This window comes from Aotus nancymaae, unplaced genomic scaffold (genome assembly GCF_030222135.1).
Source record: "Aotus nancymaae isolate 86718 unplaced genomic scaffold, 86718_ANA_hifiasm-v0.15.2.pri h1tg000253l, whole genome shotgun sequence".
Taxonomy (NCBI): Eukaryota; Metazoa; Chordata; class Mammalia; order Primates; family Aotidae; genus Aotus; species Aotus nancymaae.
The window spans coordinates 566,833-593,691 of NW_026988668.1; the positions used below are offsets into that span (position 1 = coordinate 566,833).

At 45.0% G+C, this 26,859-nt stretch overlaps 1 protein-coding gene across 8 annotated transcripts in view; it reads left to right on the forward strand.

Moving 5' to 3' along the window:
* The window catches only part of ATP9B (ATPase phospholipid transporting 9B (putative)), a 288,436-nt gene that overhangs the window by 225,650 nt on the left and 35,927 nt on the right, over window positions 1–26,859 (forward strand). For all 8 annotated transcript variants that reach the window (XM_064371986.1, XM_064371987.1, XM_064371988.1 and 5 more), the window contains 3 exons: window positions 1,887–2,135; window positions 22,780–22,941; window positions 23,657–23,749. In XM_064371986.1, coding sequence (XP_064228056.1) covers window positions 1,887–2,135; window positions 22,780–22,941; window positions 23,657–23,749 — 504 coding nt within the window. The remainder of the gene's footprint in view (window positions 1–1,886; window positions 2,136–22,779; window positions 22,942–23,656; window positions 23,750–26,859) is intronic.

Below are 26,859 nucleotides of genomic sequence, written 5' to 3' on the forward strand. Positions count from 1 at the left end.
TTCGAATATACGAATCAGCAGTGGAGTCTAGGAGACTTTTTGTATTTACAGTAATTTGTTTCAAACTTGATTTTCACAGAGACTACACTAGATGACACCTCCCGTTGCAGCGTTGCTACTCTTGACAACTCTAGAGTAGCATTCAGTGGTCAGCATTGTGTTCAGTTTTTTGAAAACCTTCGCTTTCTTCTGTACTTGCTAGCAGTCACTGTTGGCGTACTGTCAAATGGAAGAAGTCCCATATGTGTGTCTGTTTAGCATGTGAAATGTTTATCCACACACATAAGCAAACAAACACACGCATACACAACCAAACACCTTATTATTTTGGACATAATTCATTTAGATACAGAATATTTATAACCTAGGATATTTATTAATAGAAGAAAAATCTTAAAAGGAGAAGGAATACAGTTTCTCCCAGGAATCTATTTCTACATTGAAATAGTGCCAGATGAGATCTGCTTTTAAAAAAAAAAAAAAAAATGTATGAATGTGATTTTAATAGCTTCGAATAAGTCATTAATGTTATTAGTTATTCGGGAAAAAAATGAAAAGCAGAAAAGATGAAGCATCATTATATAAACACAATAAATATTTATTGTGCTTCCACCTAAGAGTACTTTAAAAAATCATTTTCACTGAAAGCTGCTGTGAGCTGAACAGACAGCGCTTCTTCTGTGAAATTGATGTGATTCTCTGTTGGTATTCTGTGTTATTGCTAAGATGACGGCAATCTAGTAGGTCCACTGCCCTGCAACACAGATCTTTTATAACCTGATTCTGTTTCCCCGCTGGAGGCATTTGGTGATCAAGGGCATAATCTTTCATGGAATTTATGTGAAATCAAATTGTACAAGCATCAGTAAACATCACATAGTTTGGAAGGAGGGAGCCAGCTGAGTTTGCTGTCTTGCAGCAGCGTGAGCGGGCGCAGATGGGCCGGGTGCTCACTGAAATTTCGGCAGCGCCAGCTGAGCAGAAAGTTAAACCCTTCATTAGACAGCACTGTAATTTGATGGGCAGGAGATTCACAGTTCACTGGGTCTGTGCACCCAGTCCAAACGCAAGAGCCTCGGTTTCCAAGGAGGATTGTCAAGAGTTACTCCGAAGTTAAGTGAAGAAATGTTTGACAGTCCTGTTGGGGTCACGGGGAGCATCCTGTATTTACCCTCCACCAAGTAGGAGGTGAACGATAAAAAGTCATCGCTTCAGTGGTGCCGATGAAATCTCTTAAACATGGCTGAGTCCGAGGAGAGCCAGGCATACACATAAGCCCATAAATGGGGAGTTGCTTCAAGAGAACAGGGTTCTGAGATAGGACATGGGGTCATTTTCCTCTGAATGCGACTTAGGATCGTATTTGGTTGTTGTTATCTATAAAACTAGGCCGTCTAAATTCAGAGACTACTGAAAATCAGGAATAATTTATGCTATTAAGGGAAGATTCTTAAAAATTTTGTCCTGCTTTTAGCTTTATTCCATTTTATGTAGAACATTATTGAAAGAAAGCTGGAAGCAGTGGTGAGTTCACCATTTCGTTTCGTTCTTTCACTCTGCTTTTGGAAGTCAAGAATAAATAGGAGTTAAGGACATAGCAAATCAATGCCATTGAAGTGAATATAGTAAAAATACATTGTCAGAGTTTTAAGTAATATTTTTATAGTGAATATTTTGGTATATTTTGACAATCTGGATGTATCAAAGTACTTCACAGTACTAGGGTTAAAAAATAATCAGTGATGTATAGGGGATAATCAGAATCAAATCAAGCTACTTATTCGTAGCTACTTTGCTTATGAAAGTCATATATGTTAATAATTTCATGTTAACTAGATGGTTCTCTTTGCTCTATCTTCAATTATGTGATGTTTCCTATTCTAAAGATGCATTCTCAAGCTGATGGAAACAATGCCGGTTCAACTCCACCGAGAAAAGTCCAATCTTCAGCTCCCAGAGTCAGGAAAAGTGTCAGTAGTCGAATCCATGAAGCCGTGAAAGCCATAGTGCTGTGCCACAACGTGACCCCCGTGTATGAGTCTCGAGCTGGCGTTTCTGGGGAGACTGAATTCGCAGAGGCTGACCAAGACTTCAGTGATGAGAACCGCACCTACCAGGCTTCCAGCCCCGATGAGGTCAGTCAAAGCGCAAAACCGTGAGAGCTCGTGCATTCCATTTGGGCTCCAAAGTCATGAGGATTCGTTCTTCCTGGGGTGGGGGCTGTAGAGGAGCACTTTACCATAGCTTTAATGTGTGTTTTAGCTGTAGCTTGAAAACTGCCCGACTCTTTCCAGCACGCAGCCTCTGACGTCGCCTGGGCCTTGCAGATGCTGATGGGTGGCCGCCACGTCCCCGCACGTCTCAGAACACCCAGGGCTGGTCACAGGGAACAGCATGAGAAATACCGGCCACGTTTACTGATTACATAAACTAATTTGTGTCAAAGCCCCACTTTACAAAGCTGTTGAAACTTGGGACTCTTATTCTGGCTACGTTACCCAGTTTTTCCTGCGTCCAAATTGAGTCACCAGGTTTCCATACTAAATTTCCACTGATCTTGCCAGAATTTCGATACAGGGCATCTATTTCCAAAGAAAATTGGGATGTAAATAATTTCCAAAACCTACAGAAATGGTAAGATCTTAAACGTGGTAAATTAGTTATTTCTAACTTTACATTATTCTTTGATTTTTAGATCAGTAAAATTCATTAAATTTGTTTAATTACTATCTTAGTATGTTTTATATACAGCTTTATATAAACTTTGTCCCTTCAAGGTTCTTGAGGTAGTTCCGTAATCAAGCCAGCCATGGAAGCAGCATAAGCAAACTAGTGTCGTCAAATACCTTTTAAAACTGTGTTGGAAACAGAAACAAGGGGGCAGGAAGGGACCTTCAGTGAAAAGAAAAAGAAAAAAAATCAGACCTAATGTTTTAAAGAGAGGAGTCTGGTGGTTCTGATTGATGAGTTTATTACAGAAGAGCGCCATCTTCCCCCCTATCAGAATAGAAGCTCAGTCCAGAGACAAGATGCAACTTCACACCCGCCAGGATAGCAGGAATCAAAAGACCATAGCAAGTGCTGGAGAGGATGCAGAGGAATTGGAACCTGCATGCGCTGCGGGTGGAATTGTAACAGGGTGCAGCCACTCTAGAAAACAGTCTCGACATTTCCTGAAACAAACACAGACTTATTCCCCGCAGTTCTGCTCCTCGGAGTAACACGGACTTAACCATATGCTCCGCAGTTCCGCTCCTCGGAGTAACACGGACTTACCATATGTCCCACAGTTCCGCTCCTCAGAGTAACATGGACTTACCATATGTCCCGCAGTTCCACTCCTCGGAGTAACACGGACTTACCATATGTCCCGCAGTTCCGCTCCTCAGAGTAACACGGACTTAACCGTACGCCCCGCAGTTCCGCTCCTCGGAGTGACACGGACTTACCATATGTCCCGCAGTTCCGCTCCTCAGAGTAACACGGACTTAACCGTACGCCCCGCAGTTCCGCTCCTCGGAGTGACACGGACTTACCATATGTCCCGCAGTTCCACTCCTTGGAGTATACCCAAGAGACACGAGAACAAAGACCCATATGGTAATGTTCACAGCAGTGTTAGAGCCGGGAAGTAGACACAACGCAAATATCTATCAACTATCAATCAATAAATAAAATTTCTGTCCATACACATGGAGCATCATCCAGTCACAGATGGCAGGAAGGAGCCGTGTCTGTGACAGCGTCGAAGCACTTTTAAACCTTGTGCTCCGTGGAAGAAGGCAGCTGCAGAAGGAAACGTGCATGTGTGTGTGATTCCATTTCCATGATACGTCCAGAGCAGACAGCCGTGTGGAGACAGAGAGCAGAGCAGCAAGTGCCAGGGGCTGAGGAGTGAGTGCCAGCAGGTCAAAGGTCAGGGGCTGAGAAGGGAGTGCCAGCAGGGAGGTCGGGGGGAGGAGTCATCCTCAGCAGGTAGAAGGTTTTTTTTAAGGGAATGAAAGTGTTTTAAAATAGATTTATTGTGTTGGTTACACAACTCTGTGAATATGCTAAAATCAATTAAATTGTGCATTTTTAATGGGAGAATTGTGTAAAGCTATTTGAGTGTAGGTTCTATGACTATTAAATGAGTAGAAAATTCAGATTCATGACAAAGACAAAGTAAATTCATAGGTTAAAAAACTAAAATGTGTATCTTAGAACGTGTTAGGATATGAGTTCAATTTCTGGATGTGTGGCTATGAAAGCTACTAAATTCTAATTCCACAGACAGTGGCAATATGAGCCTAAAACCCCACTGTTGCTGACCGGCAGGTAGGCCAGACAGACGGGGACACATGTGGCGAAGAGGGCGGGAAGAAGGGTTGTGAGGTGTGAGAGAGCCGCTTTCTCTGGTGATAATATGTCTTGCAGCAGAGACTAAGCCCTTGCCATGAAGTGTGAGAACAGAGACAGACAGCAGCCGCCGTGAGGAAGCGCTGGCGTGTGTGCACCTGAGAGGGCACAGTACGGCGCCTGCAGCGTGGGGAAGGGCATCGCCTTTAAGTCAGAAGTCGGAATGTGCAACCCAGAGTTTAGAATGTTTGGAAAATTGCTTTCTGAGTAATAATTAGAACTAATTTGTAACCCAAAGAAGACAGAACAGAGTAAATAAATTTGTGTTGATAATTGAGGAGGAGCTGTGCTGTCTGCAGAGCTGACCAAGGGTGGCAAGCGACTTTCACTTTCAAATTGCCCAAAAGCAGGAGTAGGCTTCTAGAAGCAGAAGAATTCTACCACTTTATGGCTCAGGAACAACCAGTAATGTCATCCATCTTTTTTCCATGAAAGTTGGCTGTGACCGTGTCCTGACGTGACACAAGCTTCCAGATCATGGGACTAGATCTCATGTCCTGAAGCCACTTCTCATGTCTACATGATATACAGACAAGTTTAAAAACCACTTGCTTATGTGTAAATCTTTCCTTCCCCAGGAAAGTGGTTCCCATATCTGATGCCTACAGACATCATCAGCCGTGTGGAGACAGGGAGCTGAGCAGCAGGTGCCAGGGGCTGAGGAGTGAGTGCCAGCAGGTCAAAGGTCAGGGGCCGAGGAGTAAGGGGTGATGTCTGTAGGCATCAGATATGGGAACCACTTTCCTGGGGAAGTGGATTTACACAGAAGCAAGTGGTTTTTAAACTTGTCTATACCTCAGGTAGACTTATAGGGGTTTTTTCTTTTTTAAAAAACTTATCTTTTTATATATGCACGCTAGCACACCAATTACAGAAATGCTGGGCTGGGACCAGGCGCAGTGGCTCACACCTGTCATCCTAGCACTTTGGGAGGCCGAGGTGGAGGGATCACCTGAGGTCAAGAGTTCGAGGCCAGCCTGGCCAACATGGCGAAACGCCATCTCTACTAAAAGTACAAAAAATTAGCCAGGCATGGTAGCAGGTGCCTGTAATCCCAGATACTCAGGTGGCTGAGACAGGAGAATCGCTTGAACCCAGGAGGCAGAGGTGGCAGTGAGCCGAAATCACGCCACTGCACTCCAGTCTGGGTGACAGAGTGAGACTCAGTCTGAAAAAAAAAAAAAGAAATTCTGGGCTGTGGCTAGACATTTCTCCATTTTTGAAAGTCGAAGAGGTTTTCAAACCATTGCATCTTACTTATAAATCTCTCCTTTTGACTGACTTTGAGGATTTGAGGCAAATGCTAAAATTTGTTAAACTAGGGTGAATGTGAGGGTGTGAGGTCCACATTCACCAGTGTCTGAAGTTTTCTGCACACTGTTTGAGGTGGTGGCTCTCAGTGGACTCGGACTCAGCTGAGCTTGTCCAGGGGACAGATGTGAGCATGCCCTGATACAATGACCTCAGGAAGAAGAGACCCTGAGTGCACCAGCAGATTTCTGGTATTGGACACAGTGTAAGCCACTGCTAGACTTTTTAAAAAACAAGCTTACTTTTTTGAAGCTTTAGTTAAATAGGCATTTTTCTTTTTGTTGTTTAGTCAAAATACTATCTTACTGTAACCAAAATAAATCAGTTTAGTAATTATGACAGGTCATTAGCTACGTAAGAACCTAAAGGATGGTGAAAAGCCAAAACGATGCAAGTGAATTTTTAACCATGGGAAGTTGGGAACACTGACCGTTCATCTCTCTCAGACTCCGCCTGTCACAGGTCGTCTTTCTCCACACTCTCGCCACCTTCCCATCTCCAGAAAGGGTCGGTGATGCCACCGTGACGGCACGGCCCTGCATCGTAGCCAGCTCGTGATCCTCTCACCGCGTGGTCACCATCACTGGAGCTTTGGAGTTTCATTGAGCCTTTCGTGAGAACCTCTGTCCCCGGTGTGACCAGGCGCGTGTGTATGCGACCGTGCAGTCTTCCCACCTGGCAGGCTTTTGCCGTCAAACCCGTAATGCCTTGTGTTTCCGAGACCTCTCTGAGTGACCTTCCCTCCAGTGATTCCCAGACACAGCATTCAGACCCGGGTGCTCACGCGCCTTCGCAGAGGTGCTGGTCCTGGCTCTCCTGCTTGGGCTTGACCGCTGCCCGTCCAAATGCTCTTCCGGCCGCATCAGTAACTCATGGTGGTGGGCACATGTGGATTGGGCGGTGCCTTCTGTGGACTGGCGTGAAGGGATCATTTCCTTTTTCCTAAATGCAGTTATATTACTACTTGAAATTTCTGTAGTCACCCCATTACTTTTATAGTTATTCAGAGCATTTCATTCAACAAAGAAGGCTGTGCCAAGCTTGTGTGGAGCTGCATTTGCTCTTTCTGTGCTCATCCCTGGCCTGACATCCCTTGGCTGCCCCTCATCCCCGCCGGCAGTCCCCAGCTGCCCACTGGCTCGTGGCACTCCCGTGTGTCTTCTGGGTGGGAGCAGCAGGCTTTATGCTCCCTTACACCACATCTGCCCTCTTCGGGGGCTCACGAGCATTGCCTGCTGAGCAAACGGACCTATATGGGAAGATGGTGCCAGGAGTTACTGGTCGAGTCTGGGAGGCGAGTACCACACGTCTGTAGGAATATTGGTCCTGAAAACCATAGCGTTGGAAGTTAAGTAGGGGCTAGCTTCCTGTAGTTGAGCAAGGCCGTGTCCCAGGGTTTAGACGGTGTTTACCTTTGTAGTATAACGTGAAATTATGATGAAGGACTTAACTTCCTGCTTGTGAATCACATTGTCACCTCTCTCTTTTCAGCAAATAATTGGCAAAAGTCCATGAAAATTGGGATTAGTTGAAGTATTAGATTTCTAAAAAGCTCCAGAATACAACTGAATCATTGGATAGAGTTTTTCAACCTTGAGGAAATGTGGAAAGCAGAGCTCCACTCTTCCACTCACTGTCAGCGTGCCATTTCTTACAGCATTCTGTCAGCGGGCAACATTGTTAGGGTGCGTTTAGTCATCAGCCCTGTTAGATTTCATAGATCCTGTTGACCAGTTGATACGTAAAAATCTCTGTAGCTAAACTCAGAACCACTTTTGGAATTGGAGTGTGTGTATGTGACCCAGATCTTTTTATTTAGTAATAGAAAATCTGAGCAAACAGGCATAGTTCCATAGTCATAAGCAAATGTGGGGCTCTAGAAACTGACAGGACGATGAGCTGAGACTCGGAAGCTGTGTCAGTTGCCGTCTCCTCAGCATTCCAGTGCGGGCTGTGCGACAAAACACGGGTCATGAGCACCTGCTCCCCGTGACTCCTGTCAAGAGAGAGTTGAATGCTTTTTCTATTATAGCGTTTTGGAAATTCTCAAAAATGTCATGTCATTCGGTATTGAAAAAAAGTATATTCCTGTCATAAGTATGAGAAACCTAGACTAGGGGTTTTTCCCAGTGAAAATTGTATTTGAAGTTTTAAAAATAGTGTATATTTACCATATTATCTTACTACACATTTTGTTGAAAGTATCTGGGATCTTTTTTAAGTTTTTATATGAGTTGTTAACACTTTTTGAATCTTAAATTGGGAATTCACAGTAGAGATTTCATTGACTCCAAGATTATTAAGAATTTAGAGAAATTATAATATAGACATTGCTAACCTTACAATTAAATTTTTTTACTTGTTTAGAATGCCTTTCTACTTGGGAAATTGGACAATGATTAAAAATAGCAGAACATTAAATAACCTTCTAAAAATCTCTAAAACATATTTAAATCTGAAAATGAAAACAGTAGACTTCATCATAATTTTTAAAGAGCTCTATTGACGCGTTGTTTGCAAGTCCCTAAAGCCTCAGGAAAATCATCTAACTGGTTCATTATTTAGCTTATTGAACTTTGCTGCAGTTAGGCTGATGGATGATAGCAGTGTTTCCCGATCACCAAAGTACCGTTTTAAAAGCATTTTTTATTGAATAAAGTGCTTAGGATATTGCACCCTGGAGCTTTATTTAGGAAAATGATTCAATTGATGTTTTCTGTTTAACCTCAGCTTTGACCTCTCACAATATCTATGGTTAATAAGCAACAAATAGCATTTGAGAGGCGTAACTAGCTTCACGCACTGCACACCCACGCTGTCCTCTCCAAGCCCTGTGCGCTTGTGGCTCTGTGTCATCCTTGTCCTTAGGAACAACGCAGTTGATTAGGTGGAGTGCCTGAGTTTCAGTCTCTCATACAACAGTTGCTATGCTTCACGAAATAAACAGTCTTTGATTTTCATTTTTCCTGAAGCAGAAACCTTCTTTCATCTTACCTACACGTGTGCATAGATGAATCTTTGTTATACAAATAATTGAATTCTGAGGAATTAATTTTAAATCCTTGAAGGTCCGGTGAGGCATAAGCAATCAAACACTTGCAGTGTGATGTGTTTTGTGTGGTGCGTTTGGTAATACGATACTTGAAGGTGTAGAAGTGGCGGTGATGTCCAGGTGTGGCTAACTGATTTGTATTCATCACGTGGAACCTATTTATGCCCCGGTCGTTGTTTCTTATGATAAGTGATCAATATTTCATTTTCTCTGAGAGTGTCTATCACTTTGTCTCCGCAGGCTCAGCATAGCAGGCTCCAGCTGAGCAAACGTTAAACGCTCTCTGGAAATTCCTTCACAGAATTAAAATTCAGCTATGTTAAATAAACTGCTGGGGCAGATGTCCGGTGCAGTCACAGAACACCAGCACTGAACTGGTGTACGAGCCCGCGGATAAGGACAGAAGCTTGGTGGGCAGAGCCTTCGAGGGCAGAGGGTGAGCTCAAGTGCTTCAGGCATAGAGTGGAAGGAACCCTGAAGACCGCTGGCTGCTTTTGGTCCAAAAAGAGTGACCTTGATTCTTAGTGACTGCTTATTCCTCTAGACTAGCTGTTTTCTAGTAGCATTCTTTCCTCTCTGTGGCCGCATTTTCTCATGTTGGTAAGTTCTGTATTTAAATATTGCAGGATGTAGCTGTCATCGGCTGACTCCAGTATTTATGTGCAAGAATCAGCTAGAATGAATGACAAAGCACAAGTGAGTTATTAATAGTGTTGCTTTTGGGTTTACAGAAGTAGGCACTAATGCATGAGGCGTGCTGTATTTTTTAATTCATTTTATCTTGTGTGCCTATTGAAGCAAGACTAATTGTGGTGTTTTGTCAATATATTTGTGAGAAGCAAATCATTGTCAGTGACATAAAGCCTTCACTCTGTGACCTTCAAGACCAATAGAGAATAAATACTACGTAGCCTGTCTGTGAATATTGATTAGCAGTTTTTTCAGATGATCAAATTGCATTTTATGTTAATAATACCATTAAAATATGAAGATGATTATAATAACCACAATTAAAAATGATGACATTCCAGTGATTATGATGTAGAAAGTGCATGGTAAGAAAATGTATCTTTACAGTGTAGTGGCTGGCTGCCTGTGTTAATTGCTAATATGATAGAGGAAATTTCTCCCTAGCTTTTCAAGAATAACAGCACGGAAATTTCTGAATAATGGAATTACCGAGAATTACTAATGATAAAATTGCCTCACATTTCCCGTTCTCTTGTATGATGCTACTCCTGCGATGTTACTCGGGTCTGTCTCCTAGAGTGCTTTCTTAGCATGGAGAAGTGCCTGTGTGTAAACAAATTGCCTGTGGCAGAGATGACTTACGTGTGTTGCTAAGCAGCCTCTGGATGAGATTTAGCCCAGGTTCCCACTTAAATATATATTTTTTGCATTCACATCTTAATTATTTTTTGCCTTTGTATTGTCAGGGATCACATTATTAGAAATTTCTAACAGCTCAGTATCAGATAGTCATTTGAAATGTACTAAACCTTTACATTCTGGTCTTTCTGCACTTCAGAGAAAAATATCTTAGGGATTATTTCCTATCATAATGTCAGGCAGCAATTAATTCCATATTAATATAGAAACACACGAGGGGCACTTGATAAACTACTCTGCCAGTTTTTTTATTGAATACTGACACAGTCACTTTGAAAGAGAAAATCAAGTGATGGCATTGGAGACCTGATTATTAGAGAGCTCCTGACTGAGGAAGAAAACTCTCATTGACAAATTGCCGGTCATGCAGGTGGAGAGTGTGTTCTGTGGTTGCCTGCACCGTCCCTGATAGCATCCAAAGAAAACAGGGAGAGATGTTCACTGTGACCTTCCACCCACCGCCTGAATGTGAGGGCTGCAGCCACGTGTCAGCTGCTGCTGCTGCTGAGACAGATTTGAGCTGCACACCTGAGAATTTCCACCCACCCCTCAGCAGCGTTCTTCCCCAGTCTGTCCTATTGGCAGCTAACACGTTTAGTATACAGTCCGACCAAAGATCACAAATAACGACCTCAAAGAAGCTGTGGTAAAGAGGGCAGAGATCAAAGCGGTCCCCAGTGGAAATAGGGAGTAGCTCTTGCCGGGAGCCACCTCCCGGATGTGGTCAGCAGCAGCAGTGACCTCAGGGCAGCAGTCCACTGCAGCCCAGCCAGCATGTCAGAGAGTGCCTGGCTCCCTCACCAGATGCCGCATGCATCAGGAGAGAGAAATGAACATAGATTAACTTGGCATCAAACTAAAATCGCAGTAAGAACAACGACGACAAAACCAAAGGAAAGTGGGAGAAAGAAAAAGTAAAGGAAAACATAAAAGTCGTGATTGAATAAGCAGTAATTCAAAAGCTGATTCGTTGAAAGGTTAAATGAAATGGAAAGATTATTGGTAAGAAATAGCAAATAATATAAAATAGTGAATGTAAACCCAGTTCACACATATGAAATTATCCATATGTAAGAGTATATAATAAACAAGTAGGCTTAAGTGTTTTTAAGAGAATATGAAATATAGCTCAAATGCTTATGTTTTCAAAAACAGTAAAATAACTAATTTCTGGAGAAATATAAATTTCAAAATTGACTCCAAATAAATCTGAGTAGACCAGAAGAGAAATTTAGAAAAATCACCCAAAATGGCTTTTGACCAGTTTTATAGATCAAATGTTTTGAGGCACAAATAAACCACATACTGTATGAACTTTTCTTGAGCAGGGAAAATTAGGCAATGATGTCTAAGGACACAAAAAACCACAAGTTCTAAAAGAAAAAAAAGGAACAATGAATTTCAGAGTAAAACCTATTTTTTTCAAAAGACATTTGTTAAGAAAATAAAGGCTAATTAGGATCTCCACATGAATTTGAAAAAATAAAAAGAAAATGAAGAAAAGCCACAGACTTGTAGGAAATGTTTGCAGAATGCTTATCTGATAAGTGACTAGTACACTGAATATGTAAAGAATTCTCAAAGCTCAGTAATGAGAAAACATCACCTGAATTTAAACACTGGCAAAAGATTTGAACAACTGCATCACCAAAAAGAGATAAGAATATTGACTGTATAATACCATAAAAATAATGATTTGCGGAGGCTAATATAGAAAAAGTAGTAAGATACATGATAATAGCCAAAAGTCAACAGGGGATTGATATCAATGGAATTAAGTTACCCTAAGGTCCTTAGAGTACAGGTAAAGGTGCCAATTTACTTAGATAAGTCCAGGATTATGCTGGCAACAGTGGGGTAACCACCAAAGAATGGTTAAAGAGTATGTCCCTCTCGAAGTGGTGGTAGCGTGGTCGTTGTGTGGTTGAATACACACAAGGCTCCTTGGAGAAATGGCTGATTCTAGAACCAAGGCAGGAAATACTCAAGCTGAGCCTGGAGCATCTGGTACTGCCAGAAAGTAAGGAGTTGCTCAAAGCCAACAAACACAGAAAAAGCTGCCTGCATGGCAGGGGATGTGTCAGTGGGACTCAGAAGCCAACTGGAAAAGCTCCCGGTGGTGAATGCTGGAACAGTATGAGCAGCACAGTCAGTTGTAGTGGATTATAGCCCATGATGTGAGACAAATATCCAGGAGTCCGCACTGATAGAAATAAATGATTGAATAAGTAAATGAATGGGAGAGAAAGACAGATCTCCCGTGCAGACTTCCTGTACGAAAGGATCATGTATATAGCTACTGGACCCGCAGTTTAGGGAGCATTATTCCTCCTCCTTCGGGTGTGGGCTACGCAAGATGACTTCCTCCCAAAGAGCACAGTGTTACAAGGGGAAGGAAGAGTCACTTTACTACTTCAGTCAGGTGAAGAAGGTCAGCATCAGCGGTGATCAGTCGTCTTGCCAGACGCAGTCCCGCCAGCATGTGATCGGCAGCACCCCACCTTCATGGTCCTCCCCTAGACCCAACCCCAGTCAACTCATGAGAAAGTCATCAGACAAACTCAGATTGAGCAGTGTTCTACAAAATACCTGATCAGCGTGTCTCAGAGCTGTCGAGGTCATCAAAAACTAGGCGGGTCCAAGCAACTGTAGCAGCCAAGAGAAGACGTGAAAACTAAATGTGACATCCCAGATGGAACCTGGGACAAGACAAGGGCTTTAGGTAGGCAGGAAGCCCGTCCGAATCAAGTAGGGATTTCAGCTTTCAAAAATGTAGCCTGCTGCTTGCTCAGATGGTATTGACAACTTGAAGAAACACTGTATATTGCACCTTTCAGAAAATTACCAAATAAAAGTTCAGATGTGTTTAAGCGCTCTGTCCTTTTTTGTGATTATTTTCCAATAGTGGTCTAGCCAGTTTCTTCTTTGTGATATTTGGGCCTTAGCATTTATCTTGTAATTGTATGGAAGACCCGGGGTCACTGCCGGAGGCAGCACGACTTGAGATCTCACTGGAGGTCGCCCAGTAGTATTTCCTCTGCAGAAGGAGGTGACGGCTCCAAGTGGTATCGTCTTCCTTTAACTGTCGTTCCTTGTGAAATTTGAATGGTGAAATAGGGAAGAAAAGTGCTTTTCTGGGCACAGGTTTCATCATGACCAGCTGTGTGTTACTCTGGTGAGCGCCAGCATCTCAGCCTCCCCTTTCACTCACACCTGGTTGTGCCTTCACAGGAGGGTCTTGGATGTTCTGGGACTTGCTGTGGAAGGAAGCAAGGAGGGCTTCTCTGCCTCACTTTCAGGAAACTTGGAGATCCATGTCAGATACGAAAGATAAAAGTCGAGGAACAAACATTTTAGCACTGTTAAATATTGTCTCATTAAAGACATGTAAGCTGACTTGAGAAGTGCTTCAGTAAGAAAACTAAATGTCCTTGTCTATGTGGAGTGATTGAAATGTGAGTGAATAAGGAGGAAATGGTTCATAGTTGGGGGGGTTCCCGCTGCTCCTTTCTAATGCGAGTGAGGAAGGAGGGAACACTTCACAGTTTGGGAGGGTCCCTGCTTTTCCGGCTAACGTTTTCCACTGCACTGTCCTCATTGTTTCCTTCCCTGCCTCTCCCCACTTAACAAGACAAGTTCTGCGGCTGGAATCACTGTCCTTAGTGTCTCTCCTACGTCGATAGCACAAAAAGATTCGAGGAAACCAGCCCTAAGAATACCCGCACGGTATTTCAATTTCATGTATTGCTGGAATTCAGTCTCGAGTTCCTCGGGATTAAACTGGTGTAGACGCGATGCGTGTATGATTCTCCATGTAAATAAATCTAAAATAAAGTCCTGAAGGAAACACTGCCATGACTTCTGCATCTGCAGAGCTTGGCTCACAGTAGTATGCTTTGATTTAATTTATTATTAACTTATTTGCTTCTTTCAGGTGATTTGCATTTTGTATGCAAACACATGGTTGAGAGGCACACTGGTAACTTCAGGGAGAGAGTGGCTCTTTAAACTCAGAACCCAGCTGGCTCTGCCACAGCTGTGTGCCCGCCAGGCTGTCCAGGGCCTGTAGAGTCCCGACATGGAATGCTGAGGACATACCCCATTGATGGTCTTGCCGACGTCCTCACAATTCCACTCAACTTTCCACTTTTAAATCATCTTAAACAGGTGTTTAGCTTTCATTTATTCAAGAAATAAGTTGCTGTGCTTGTTCCTGAGTACACGTCAGTGGGCACAGTGACCTGGTCTTGTGTGGGGTGCCGGGGTTGTGGGAGGGAAGGAGCCCAGACCTGGGAGTGTTGGTGCCCGGAACACAGCGGAGTCACAGTGCCAGTGGTCCTCTGCCAGGGGAACGGGAGGGGCACATGGTGCTCTGATCAGGTGGTCAGTGGGGCCTTCTGGAGACCTGGGTTGAGCCGAAAGGAAGACCGCCTGGTGGAGAGTGATGGGGAGAGCCTGGGTGCAGGCGGCCAGCACTCGACACACCAGGGGTGTGAGAGCGCTGGCACAAGCCTGGGGACCATCAGAGAATGGGTCTCTAACAAAGGTATTTGACACTGAGCTAGCTGCTGTCTGTCTCCATAACCGTTTCTGTTGTTGGAAGCGAAATCCCCAGTCTTGCTTAGACAGCTTGATTCTGAAGTCAGGAGTTGTAATGGCCGTTTGTCTTCACTGGATCTGCATGTGGGGCGCCTGGTTGACTGGCTGTGCAGAACGCCAGCCCTCTTGCGCTCACTGCTGGAAGAACCCTGTCCCACTTCCTTGGGATGCTGTTGGTTTCACATTGGTAGGGAGCTTTCCTACTTTAGGAATGTGTGTGTGTGTCTTAATCTCTCAAACATCTTTAGGAAGAAGTAGACACAAACTGTCAATCCTTTGCAGTTTTCTTTAATTTCTACATATATATACTGTCCCTACATGTAAGTTATTTCTACGTCTTCCAGAAAGAACACCATGACTGTATTTCAGATAAACAAGATTCATGAGGCTGCCTTCACCTAGTCAAATCCCCACACTTAACCTGCTGCAGACCGTGAGATAAGATATGAAAGCTCAAAACCAAACCCGGAGAATCTGCTGTGTCCATGGGAAACAGCGTTACTTTGATGTATCTAGGTGTGTATGACTGCAGTGAGGAGGACCAGGTCTGCATGGAGTACTGAGTACTTAGGTATGAATTCAGGTGCAAATGTTCAATTTTTTTTTTTTTTTTTTTTTTTTTTGAGATGGAGTCTCGCTCTGTCGCCCAGGCTGGAGTATGGTGGCACAGTCTCGGCTCACTGCAACCTCCACCTCCGGGTTCAAGCTATTCTCCTGCCTTAGCCTCCCGAGTAGCTGAGATTACAGGCATGTGCCACCATGCCTGGCTATGTTTAGTTTTATATTATCAAAATTCTGTCCAACAATAAGCAAGTTACATTAGAATGGTAATTAAAGCATCTATCTCTTATGCAAAATTTGGGTATTCTTTTTTTCTGGTTGGCATTAATTAGAGTTAATCCTCAAGTTGATTACAAATTAGAAACAATTGGATGGAATGCTGGGCTTACGTATAAGAAGCTAAGCTGATTTTTGTTATAAACTACTCTTTGCTCAAATGGATTGTGAAACCAAGCATAAACTAAATAATAAACAGATGTGAGTCACCAAATATAGAAAGCTCAGTCCTGACTGCAGTGGGGCAAAATGAGATGACAGGGTGATCACAGAAAGATGCAATTTACAGGTCAGAATGTAATCGTAACCTTTCACTGCGTAAACTGAAAGTTGGCCTTGGGAGCATTGCATCATTTGCAGCTTGCAGAGAAGTTTTATTGGAAGAAGCGATGGTAGAGTTTCACTCTCACTTCACACGGGAGACGGTGCTGCACGGGTGCCGCCTCCCTCCCCTCGCGATGGGCCGTCGTCCCTGCTGACCCCATGTGCCTTCTTTGGTACTGTAATGGGGAGCTTATCACCGATGCTCTAAATTACAGTCCTCTATCATCCCTAGCACGATTTTAGACTCAGTGTACATAGTGACATGCAGGAAAGTCGGAGAGGGAGAGTTCTAATTCCAGGCCCATGGGCTGTCCAACATTTAACACAGGCTTGGAGTTCCAGAGTTGTAGTGTCCTTAGAATGGCAGCGCCGTCCAGCTCCAGCCCAGCGTCAGAATCCCCACAGTGAGTGTTGACATCTGCCACCATTGCTGCATGGCACAGCACCCCACATGTGGGGCACAGAACCATTCTGATGTTCTCCTGAGAGCATGCTCGTGGCACAGTCAGGCAGTTCCCATATATCGGAGAGGGCTCCAACCCTGAATCCCACCCTGGGCGGGGGCAGTGGGGCCAGTTGGTTCAGTCCTGGCCCCCAGTGCACCCTCAGTGAATACAGCCACCAGCACACCCTCGGTGCATCCGTTACTGTTTTCTAACAAAGCGTGAAAACTGTAAGCAAAGAATTTCCAGACGGCAGTTTCTCAGTACTTGGCACACATAAGCATTGAATTTCCTACTATTTGTATAATTTATCTTCTTAATAAGATACTTAATCAAAACGGACCAAAGTCAAAATTTGCTAATTTCATTTATTTTCAGTAAAAGGAAGAAACATCAATCGTGTTTGGGAGTGGGAAGCTTCAAGTATTAAAGGCAAAATTCTAGGTGCCTCCCAGAGCAGAGCGTTCTCAACATGCAGCAAATTAAGTACCGTACTTCAGACGGGGTCGGAGCGGCCTGACACATGCTAGAGACTCAGGGCAGAGCGTTCTCAACATGCAGCAGATTAAGTACCGTACTTCAGACGGGGTCGGAGCGGCCTGAAACATGCTAGAGACTCAGGGCAGAGCGTTCTCAACATGCAGCAGATTAAGTACCGTACTTCAGACGGGGTCGGAGCGGCCTGACACATGCTAGAGACTCAGGGCAGAGCGTTCTCAACATGCAGCAGATTAAGTACCGTACTTCAGACGGGGTCGGAGCGGCCTGACACATGGTAGAGACTCAGGGCAGAGCGTTCTCAACATGCAGCAGATTAAGTACCGTACTTCAGACGGGGTCGGAGCGGCCTGAAACATGCTAGAGACTCAGGGCAGAGCGTTCTCAACATGCAGCAGATTAAGTACCGTACTTCAGACGGGGTCGGAGCGGCCTGACACATGGTAGAGACTCAGGGCAGAGCGTTCTCAACATGCAGCAGATTAAGTACCGTACTTCAGACGGGGTCGATGCGGCCTGAAACATGCTAGAGACTCAGGGCAGAGCGTTCTCAACATGCAGCAGATTAAGTACCGTACTTCAGACGGGGTCGGAGCGGCCTGAAACATGGTAGAGACTCAGGGCAGAGCGTTCTCAACATGCAGCACATTAAGTACCGTACTTCAGACGGGGTCGGACCGGCCTGACACATGGTAGAGACTCAGGGCAGAGCGTTCTCAACATGCAGCAAATTAAGTACCGTACTTCAGACAGGGTCGGACCGGCCTGAAACATGGTAGAGACTCAGGGCAGAGTGTTTTCAACATGCAGCAGATTAAGTACCGTACTTCAGACGGGGTCGGACCGGCCTGAAACATGGTAGAGACTCAGGGCAGAGTGTTCTCAACATGCAGCAAATTAAGTACCGTACTTCAGACGGGGTCGGACCGGCCTGAAACATGGTAGAGACTCAGGGCAGAGCGTTCTCAACATGCAGCAAATTAAGTACCGTACTTCAGACGGGGTCGGACCGGCCTGACACATGGTAGAGACTCAGGGCAGAGTGTTCTCAACATGCAGCAAATTAAGTACCGTACTTCAGACGGGGTCGGACCGGCCTGACACATGGTAGAGACTCAGGGCAGAGTGTTTTCAACATGCAGCAGATTAAGTACCGTACTTCAGACGGGGTCGGAGCGGCCTGACACATGGTAGAGACTCAGGGCAGAGTGTTTTCAACATGCAGCAGATTAAGTACCGTACTTCAGACGGGGTCGGACCGGCCTGACACATGGTAGAGACTCAGGGCAGAGTGTTCTCAACATGCAGCAAATTAAGTACCGTACTTCAGACGGGGTCAGAGCGGCCTGAAACATGGTAGAGACTCAGGGCCTTTTATTTAGTCTTGCTTTCTGTTTTGTCTTTTTTAAGTTTTAAACTTTATTATGGATCCATAATAGTACATACTTCCCGGGTACAAATGATCAAATCAGGGCAATTGAGTCACCTCCAGCATGAATCGTTGCTTTGTTAGTAACACTGCAGTTCCATTCTTAGTTAAAACATACAAGTTATTGTCAGTTAAGGTCACCCTGTCGTGCTGCTGAACACTAGGTCTTACTCCTTACAGCCGACTGTATCTTTGTACCCATTCACCAACGCCCTTCATTACCCCAATCCCTGATATCCCTCCCAGGCTCTGGTGACCATCATTATACTTCTGTCTTCAGAAGTGCAACCTTTTTTTTCCGCTCCCACTTACGAATGAGAAGACACATGGTTTGTCTTTCTGTGCCCAGCTGATTTCACTTAGCTCATGTGCTCCTGTCCATTCACATTGTTGTAGATGACAGGGTCTCATTCTTTTGTGATGGCTGAGTAATATTCCGTTGTGTATACACCACATTTTCTTCGTCTGTGCATCCGGTGAGGGCACAAAAGCTGATTCCAGAACTTGGCCACTGTGAACAGCTGCAGTCGACTTGAGAGTGTAGAGATCTTTTGAGCGCTGACTTCCTTTCTTGTGGGTGTGCCCCCAGCAGTGGGACTGTGGATTACATGGTGGCTCTGTTTTTAGATTTGGGGTAACCTCCATACTGCTCTCCCTGTGGCTGCAGCAGTCACCTTCCCACCCGCAGTGCCCCATTCCCCCTCCTCGCTGGCATTTGTGGTTGCTGTCTTGGCTAGAAGCCGTTTTAACGGGTGAGATGATACCTCATTGTAGTTTTCTTTGCGTTTCTCTGATGATTAAGGACGTTGCGCATGTTTTCATGTACCTGTTGGCCAATTGTGTTTCTTTTGAGAAATGTCTGTTCAGATCTTTTGCCAATTTTTTAATCAAATTACTCAGCTTTTTCCTATTAAGTCGCTTGAGAATATATAATAACCTTATAGATTCTGCTCATTAATCTCTTGCCAGAGGCGTGGTTTGCAGATATTTTCTGCCATTCTGTGGGTCTCTCTTCGCTTCATTGATTGTTTGCTTTGCTGTGTAGTAGCGTCTTAGCACGCTGTGATCTTGTTTGTCCGTTTTTTCTTTGGTTACCTGTGCTTTGAGGTCTTACTCAGGAAGTCTTTGCCCAGACCAAAATGCCCTGCAGTATTCCGGCCTATCAGGCATATTTTCCAATTTGATTAGTGGTTTTAGATATCAAGCAGGTATTACCCATATAAGGGTGTCTTTTAATTTTTCAGTCCACCCAAAGATACAGATGTCAAGCAGAAAAGGGTTGAGGTCAGACTCGTTCTTTGGGTGTAATTCTTCAGCTAGCACTGTGGGCTGAGGCCAGACCCCACCCTACATCCCACTACCTGGAGGACCAGCAGGTACTGGGACTGAGACCAGACCCCGCCCCACGCCCCACTACCTGGAGGGCCCTTACATGCAGGTGAATTAATAAAAGTAAATGCTATTTTTCTCCTAAATATGGAAACGAAGTATCTCCCTTCATAGTGTTGGTTATAGAAAAATAATTCTATACAATTACATCTTGTTAGTTGCTAATCTAATATGTAACATTTTGCTGTCCCTGAATTTATAAATAGCTAACTGTATAGTCTTATGTGTTTAAGTGAAATTTGTATTTCTATGTGATGAACACTATCCATAGTCATCTCCCCTTCCGAAGGCAGGTGTGAAGCATGTCTGGCAGCTGGGGCTGTGGCATGAATCAGTGGGGCTGGAGAGCCACTCGGGGAAAATGAAGGCCATGGTGTGGGCAGACGCGCTCTCTGCCGGAAAAGGGAACCGCAGCCTCTGAGCCTCTCTCTCCGGTTCCAGGGAGGAGGGACCCCAGTTGCCTGAGGGCTCACTTCGTTGGTGTGAGGTATTACCTCCTCTCTGTGTAGAGCAGGAAGAGTTGTGTGCCATCCTTGGAAATAGAAAATGTCACTTCAGATCACATCTGTTCTCTGGGATGCAGATGAAGAACTCCAGTTGAAAAGAGCTGTTTGACTCTGCATCTCTTAGGCCTTTTCTGTAGAAGTGCGTATTGGATTTAGTAACTGAAGTGACTGCAAATGTTGAATCGTAGTTATAATCTCCCTCTCAATCCTGCTTTTCCAGAATTATTTTATTCCATACATCATAAGCTCACCTAACTTTGTAAACTTTTTGAAGTCTCAGAAATGTATAAAGGTAAATGCTGATACATTGTACACGTCATTTAGAACTGCCTAAATATGTGTGTGTCTTCGTTATCCTAGAGCAATTGGCCTGTTTGCTTGTTTAGCTCCTTAATTAGAACCTAAATATGTTTGGGAAAGTCACCTGAGGTCATTTCACGTGATAGGGAAGAAGCTGGGGCTCTTGCACTACGGGTCTCTCAAACGGATGCCCGGGGGCTGGGTCAGTGGCAGTGGCACCTGGGCAGCCTTGAAAAGGAGGGCCAGCTGCTCCCACCTCCTCGCGGCACTGGTGACACCATCACGACCCCCACCTGCCACATGCGCACAGCTTTTCCGAAGCCTGGAAGAGACGTGGTGGTAGGTCGTTTTCCGTTGTCTCTGCACACCGCCACCCCCGACGGTGCCCTGCTGCGTGGAGTTTAAAGCATGAAAAGAAAGGAAGCCGTTTTTCACCCTCAGACTCTGGAAAGTCATGCTGGGGGTATTCTGTGGTCAGACGTCTAAGGAATTACTTAGAAAATCTGATTTTAAAAGTGGTTCCTGGTCTGCCCGTGAGCACGTGTCTGGAGGGCTTCTGTGAGAAAGGCATCCTCCCGGGGCCTTGCTGTACTGACGGTCCACTGCGTGCCCTCACACCTCATTTCTCGAATCCTCGCTGCAGCTCTGAGCAGTGCCTCGGGCACGGCTGTTCTATAGACGAGGACCCTGGGGTCGCAGGGCAGCAGCCATTTGCCCAGGGTCTGATCCCAACCTGAGCAGCCAGCCGCAGAGCCAGAGCCCTCTAAGTGTGGGAACCTATCCTCACAGGAATGTTCAGGGCCCATGATTGACTTAACCATATCCTAGACACTAGGCAGTATTTAAAATGTTCCTGAAGTGACTTGCATTCTCAGAGCCCAAGAGTTTAAAATGGTTTGGCTGAGAGTGAGGTGATGGTTAAAACTGAAGGTGAGGAGAGAGAGCTGAGAATGAGGTGGGGTTTCAGAGGAGGCCTCGCCCAGGCCATGAGGGACTTGAGCACTGTGGGTGGCGGCCGGCCTGCAGAGCAGACGAGGACCCTGACTGAAGTGGCCGTGTGATTGGGCCATCCTGCGGGCGAGGCGTCTCATCCCTGCAGCGCGGTAGGATGTTAGGAGAGCGTGTTCTCAGGGCTGGTGCACCTTTAGCCGCATAATGGGATTGGTATGTCATGTTTATCTAATTAATGTCTGGTAGGAGGTTGCTTTTAAAGACAGACTTTCATCAGAAAACACTTACTGTCATAGTACTGTTTACAAAGTATTGTTAAAAATTGCTCTTCTACTTGTGATTGTTAGCTTTTAATTAATCAATAAATAATTATCAATTAGAACACATTCTATTTTTGAGTACCTGCCATATGTCAGGGAATCACTCATGTTATTTTGGCCTCAAAACCATCTGGAAGTACATTTTTCCACTTGACAGGAGAGGAGCGTGCCCAGCTGAATGAAGACCCGGCCATAGCTTTCACACTTGGGCTTAGAGCCCAGAGCTGCTTTCCCTTGTCTATTTTGTCTCCTTTAAATTTGCAAATATTACATGTAGATATGTTAATTAATTACTCACCAGTTTATCTCGTATTTTAGAAAAAGAATAGTATAAACAAGAGATTCAGAAATCAAACACCGCATGTTCTCACTCACAGGTGGGTGTTGAGCAATGAGAACACACGGACACAGGGAGGGGAGCATCACACAGTGGGGTCTGTCAGGGGGAAATAGGGGAGGGACAGCAGGGGGTGGGGAGTTGGGGAGAGATAGCATGGGGAGAAATGCCAGATATAGGTGATGGGGAGGCAGGCAGCAAATCACACTGCCACGTGTGTACCTATGCAACAGTCTTGCCTGTTCTTCACGTGTACCCCAAAACCTAAAATGCAATAAAAAAAAATAAATAAATAAATAAACAAATAAGAGCTTCAGACTGTTTGCCGTTTCATGGAGTCCATGGAACCGGGGAGGGAGGAACCCACCGGAGCTGGATGGGCGAGCTGCATTCTCGATTTTAAAACCATCTGGCTCTAGGGAGCAATTAGCACAAATTGTAAAGAAAGTCTTTATGATCCATAATGGTCTTCATTTCAAAGAATAATACCAAGGGACTTTTATCGTATTGCTCAATATTCCTCTAGAAAATGTCATTCAGAAGTGTATACTTAGCTGCAAAAACAAAAAGTTCTGAACAGCTAAGTATTTCTGCAGTTCTCTCATGGTGGCCGGCTTTCTAACCACCCACGTGCTGTGGCCTCCGTGCGGCTTTCCCGAGGCAGTGGTGACCTCATATGTTGCTGCTCTCCCATAGGTCGCTCTGGTGCAGTGGACAGAGAGTGTGGGCCTCACGCTGGTCAGCAGGGACCTCACCTCCATGCAGCTGAAGACCCCCGGCGGCCAGGTCCTCAGCTTCTGCATCCTGCAGCTGTTCCCCTTCACCTCCGAGAGCAAGCGGATGGGCATCATCGTCAGGGTGAGGCTGCAGCTCGCCTGCTCCCAGGCCTGGGACGAGGGTGCCACACCATGGCTTCAGACGTTTCGTTTTCAGGCCGTTTAGACACAGACTTTCCCAAAAGAAAGTTAAATATTTACTCAAGTGCTTTATGCTGTTACAGTTTTTTTTTTTTTTAAATGAAATCTAAGCTAATAAACTGTCTGCAAAGCTAGTGTGTCTCTAGTGTGAAAATAACTCTCCTGAGACGACTAAGGCAGAATCAATAATGTGGGTGGGATTTATTAATTTTTGAAATCAACTAAAGCTGTTTTGATTTCAACAAAAATAACATGCCAAAGATTTTACTTTTAAACATTGATTTATGACCATAAAATTGCTAAAATAGACTTTAATTTTTTTTAGCAAACACCAAAATCTTATCTTGAAAGTTGATTAAACAATGAAGCATTCAATCAAACTATAAAAGTTTAAGAGAATGCAACCCAAATCATATATTCGTTAACACATTCAAACACTTCAGCGTCTCAAGACACACAGTTGGTTCGCAGTCCTGGTCACACCAGCACTGGAGAGAGGGCCCAGTCCTCCGCGTGGAAGACGAGTGAGGAGCTCACCACGCAGAGCACGCTCACTAGGAATGGCTTTTCCCAGTGTGTGTTTTATGAGACTGGCAGTTACCTGCACCGAGCACTGCAGCCTAAATGTGCCTGTGTTTATCTGTGTTCCGTGATAGGATGAATCCACGGCAGAAATCACGTTTTACATGAAGGGCGCTGATGTGGCCATGTCCACCATCGTGCAGTACAATGACTGGCTGGAAGAGGAGGTAAGGGAGTGATTCTCAGCATTGTTCACAGTGCTTTCATGAAATTTACTGACTAGATGACAGAAAAATGATAGCCTTCCCACAGCTGGTAGACACTGGTATCATTGAAATAAATTGAGCTGTCAAAACGTCAAACCAGATGCTGATGGAAAGCACATAGGTTGTCAAACACAGTATCATTTTGTACTAAATTATTTTAAATGCTTACGGTTCTCAGTTTTATATAGCACAAAAAGTAGGAGTCCTCTTTAATTATAAGTAGTTTACTTTCTGTATAAATAATTATCATTTTTGTTTTGTGTGTGAGTGTATGTCAATCTATACAAGTAGGTCCTTACAGAGAATATTTTGTGTATAACAGTGAGAAATAGAAAGTATTATCAGTCATTCACTATTCTGAAATAATACTTACGTGTAATCAAAGTTATATTTTAATGTCTTTTGTAACATAAATATTTGCAAGGAGATTTTCATTAGAATTTTAACCTAATGCTAATGTGTGCACAAGATTCACTTAAAACTAGAACCTGAGATGCAAATGTAAGCAATCCCATATTTCATTAAATTCTCCTTAAATAAACATTTATAGGTAGCCTCATGCGATTATTCAGTTTATCGCTGAGTTGATGTATTAATGAGCAGTTGGATTTCCGAGCACACTGGAGACTGCTGCCATTGTGAACGTGGCCCTTTCTCCTGTGTGCATGTGGCTGTTGGAACCAGTCTCTCCTCCTTCCCTGGACAGCAGGGATGGTCTGTCCGTGGCCCCCACGCCCTGGCGTTCGCAGCGGTATTGGCAATATGAATCCGTATCTCCTTCAGGGCACTTTGATTTCATCAGGGACATGAATAAATTAAACTCCCTGAAGACCTAGTAAAATGCCATAAAAATTACTTTTGGTCATAATGACATGCAATTAATTGTAAAATACTTGTTTAATTTATTTAGCTTTATGAGGTCAGATCAATAAATGTCTTACAACAGATCATGTCAGAATGTTTTTCATAAAGATAACTTTATTAAAAATCCTAAGTACATTTATTTTCTCACACTGTATTTTCTTTCCTTGGATAAACGGTTTGCCCCTTCACCAGTGTCTTTGTTGTGATACTACTGCGGTGTTGAAAGCCTTTCTTTGTCTTTAAAAAGAAATGAAACAGCAGGTTCTTCGAGCCTGAGTTCAAAGTGCATTGTTCTGCTTCCATCAGGCTCCTCCAGAACTGAATTCTTGGCCGTCAACCTGTGTTCTCCAAGTGTTTATAAAAAAAAAAAAAAAACAAAAACAAAACTTTTCAATGATCACATAACAGAAAGGACCAGTCTCTGAAAACCTGAGATGTAAGAATATGTAAGTCTGTGAACAGACCTGAAATAGTGATGTTCTGGATGACTGGCAGTGTGAAGTGATTGGCTTCCTTCCCTCTAAACACAAACTTGAGTTAGGCGCTGGACATCGTATCGCAAAGGAAGCAAGTACAGGTGAACCTTGAACCACGCAGGGTCAGGGCTCCGGCCCCCGGCACCGTTGAAGTCAGCCTGTCACTCTTGACTCCCCAGCAGTTAGCTACTGATAGCCTCCTGTTGATCGAAGCCGTACCAATAACCCGGATAGGTGGATTAATGCATTATGTGTGTTACGTGGATTGTGTGCTGCTTCCTTACAATAAAGTAAGCTAGAGAAAAGACAGTGTTGTTCAGAAAATCGTGAGGATGAGAAAATGTATCTACTCGTGAGTAAGTGGGAGTGGATCATCGTGAAGACCTTCTTCACCATCTTCATGTGGAGGAGGCTGAGGAGGAGCGGGGTGGGTCTGGTTCTCTCAGGAGGGCAGAGGCAGAGCAGGCGGAGGAGGTGCGAGGGGAGGCAGGAGCGGCAGTCTCACTCTGCTTCAGCTTTACTGAAAAACATCTGTAAAAGTGGACCCGCGCAGCTCAAATCCATGTTGTTGAAGAGTCATCTGTAGCTAAAACCAGTATAATGGGATGACAGCCTTGACTGTGTAATTCACAGTGATTGTCACCTCCTTTGTCTCCTGTAACACATGACCCTATAGAGGTCACTATTCCGACTCCTAAACAGGAGAGGAAGAGACACAGCTGGCGGGTGCATGAAGAGGGTGCTAGACCCACGGTCTCTCCAGCCCCTCCTGCCGTCCCTGCAGCCTCCAAATCCGTATCAAATCCAATAAACTGGATGAATTAAAATATGAAGAATTCAATCATGTGTATTTGCCTCCAGACTGACCTTGATGAGCAGATACAGTTCCCTGGCTTCACTAGCACGGGGCCTCCTGTGTGGAGGGCGGCCTGTTCCCCTGGAGAGATGATGGGCGGTGACAGGGTCTCTGCGCATGACCAGGGGGCCATGACGTGTATGTGTGCACACCGCCATGCATTTCCGAGCGTGCAGATCTGCCTGGGTCTTTTCTCAGCCCTTTTCCTGGGCAGCACAAGGCGCTCCCCTTGCGCTGTCACCAGCACCACCGCTACACCCCCCATGCCCTCCCTGGCACCAGACACTCCCCATACCCCATCCCCAGCACTGCTGTGTGAACCCCCTTCATGCCCTCCCTGCACCAGGTCCTCCCCTCGCCCCGTCCCAGCACTGCCTCATGCATCCCTGTGCCCTCCCTGGCACCAAGTGTTCCCCTTACCCCATCTCCAGCACCGTGGCATACACCCACCATGCCCTCCCTGGCACCAGACACACCCCACACCCCATCCCCAGCACTGCTGTGTGAACCCCCTTCATGCCCTCCCTGCACCAGGTCCTCCCCTCACCCCGTCCCAGCACTGCCTCATGCATCCCTGTGCCCTCCCTGGCACCAAGTGTTCCCCTTACCCCATCTCCAGCACCGTGGCATACACCCACCATGCCCTCCCTGGCACCAGACACTCCCCACACCCCATCCCCAGCACTGCTGTGTGAACCCCCTGCATGCCCTCCCTGCACCAGGTCCTCTCCTCGCCCCGTCCCAGCACTGCCTCATGCATCCTTGTGCCCTCCCTGGCACCAGGTGTTCCCCTTCCCCCATCTCCAGCACCATGGCATACACCCACCATGCCCTCCCTGGCACCAGGCGCTCCCCTCGTCCCATCCCCAGCACTG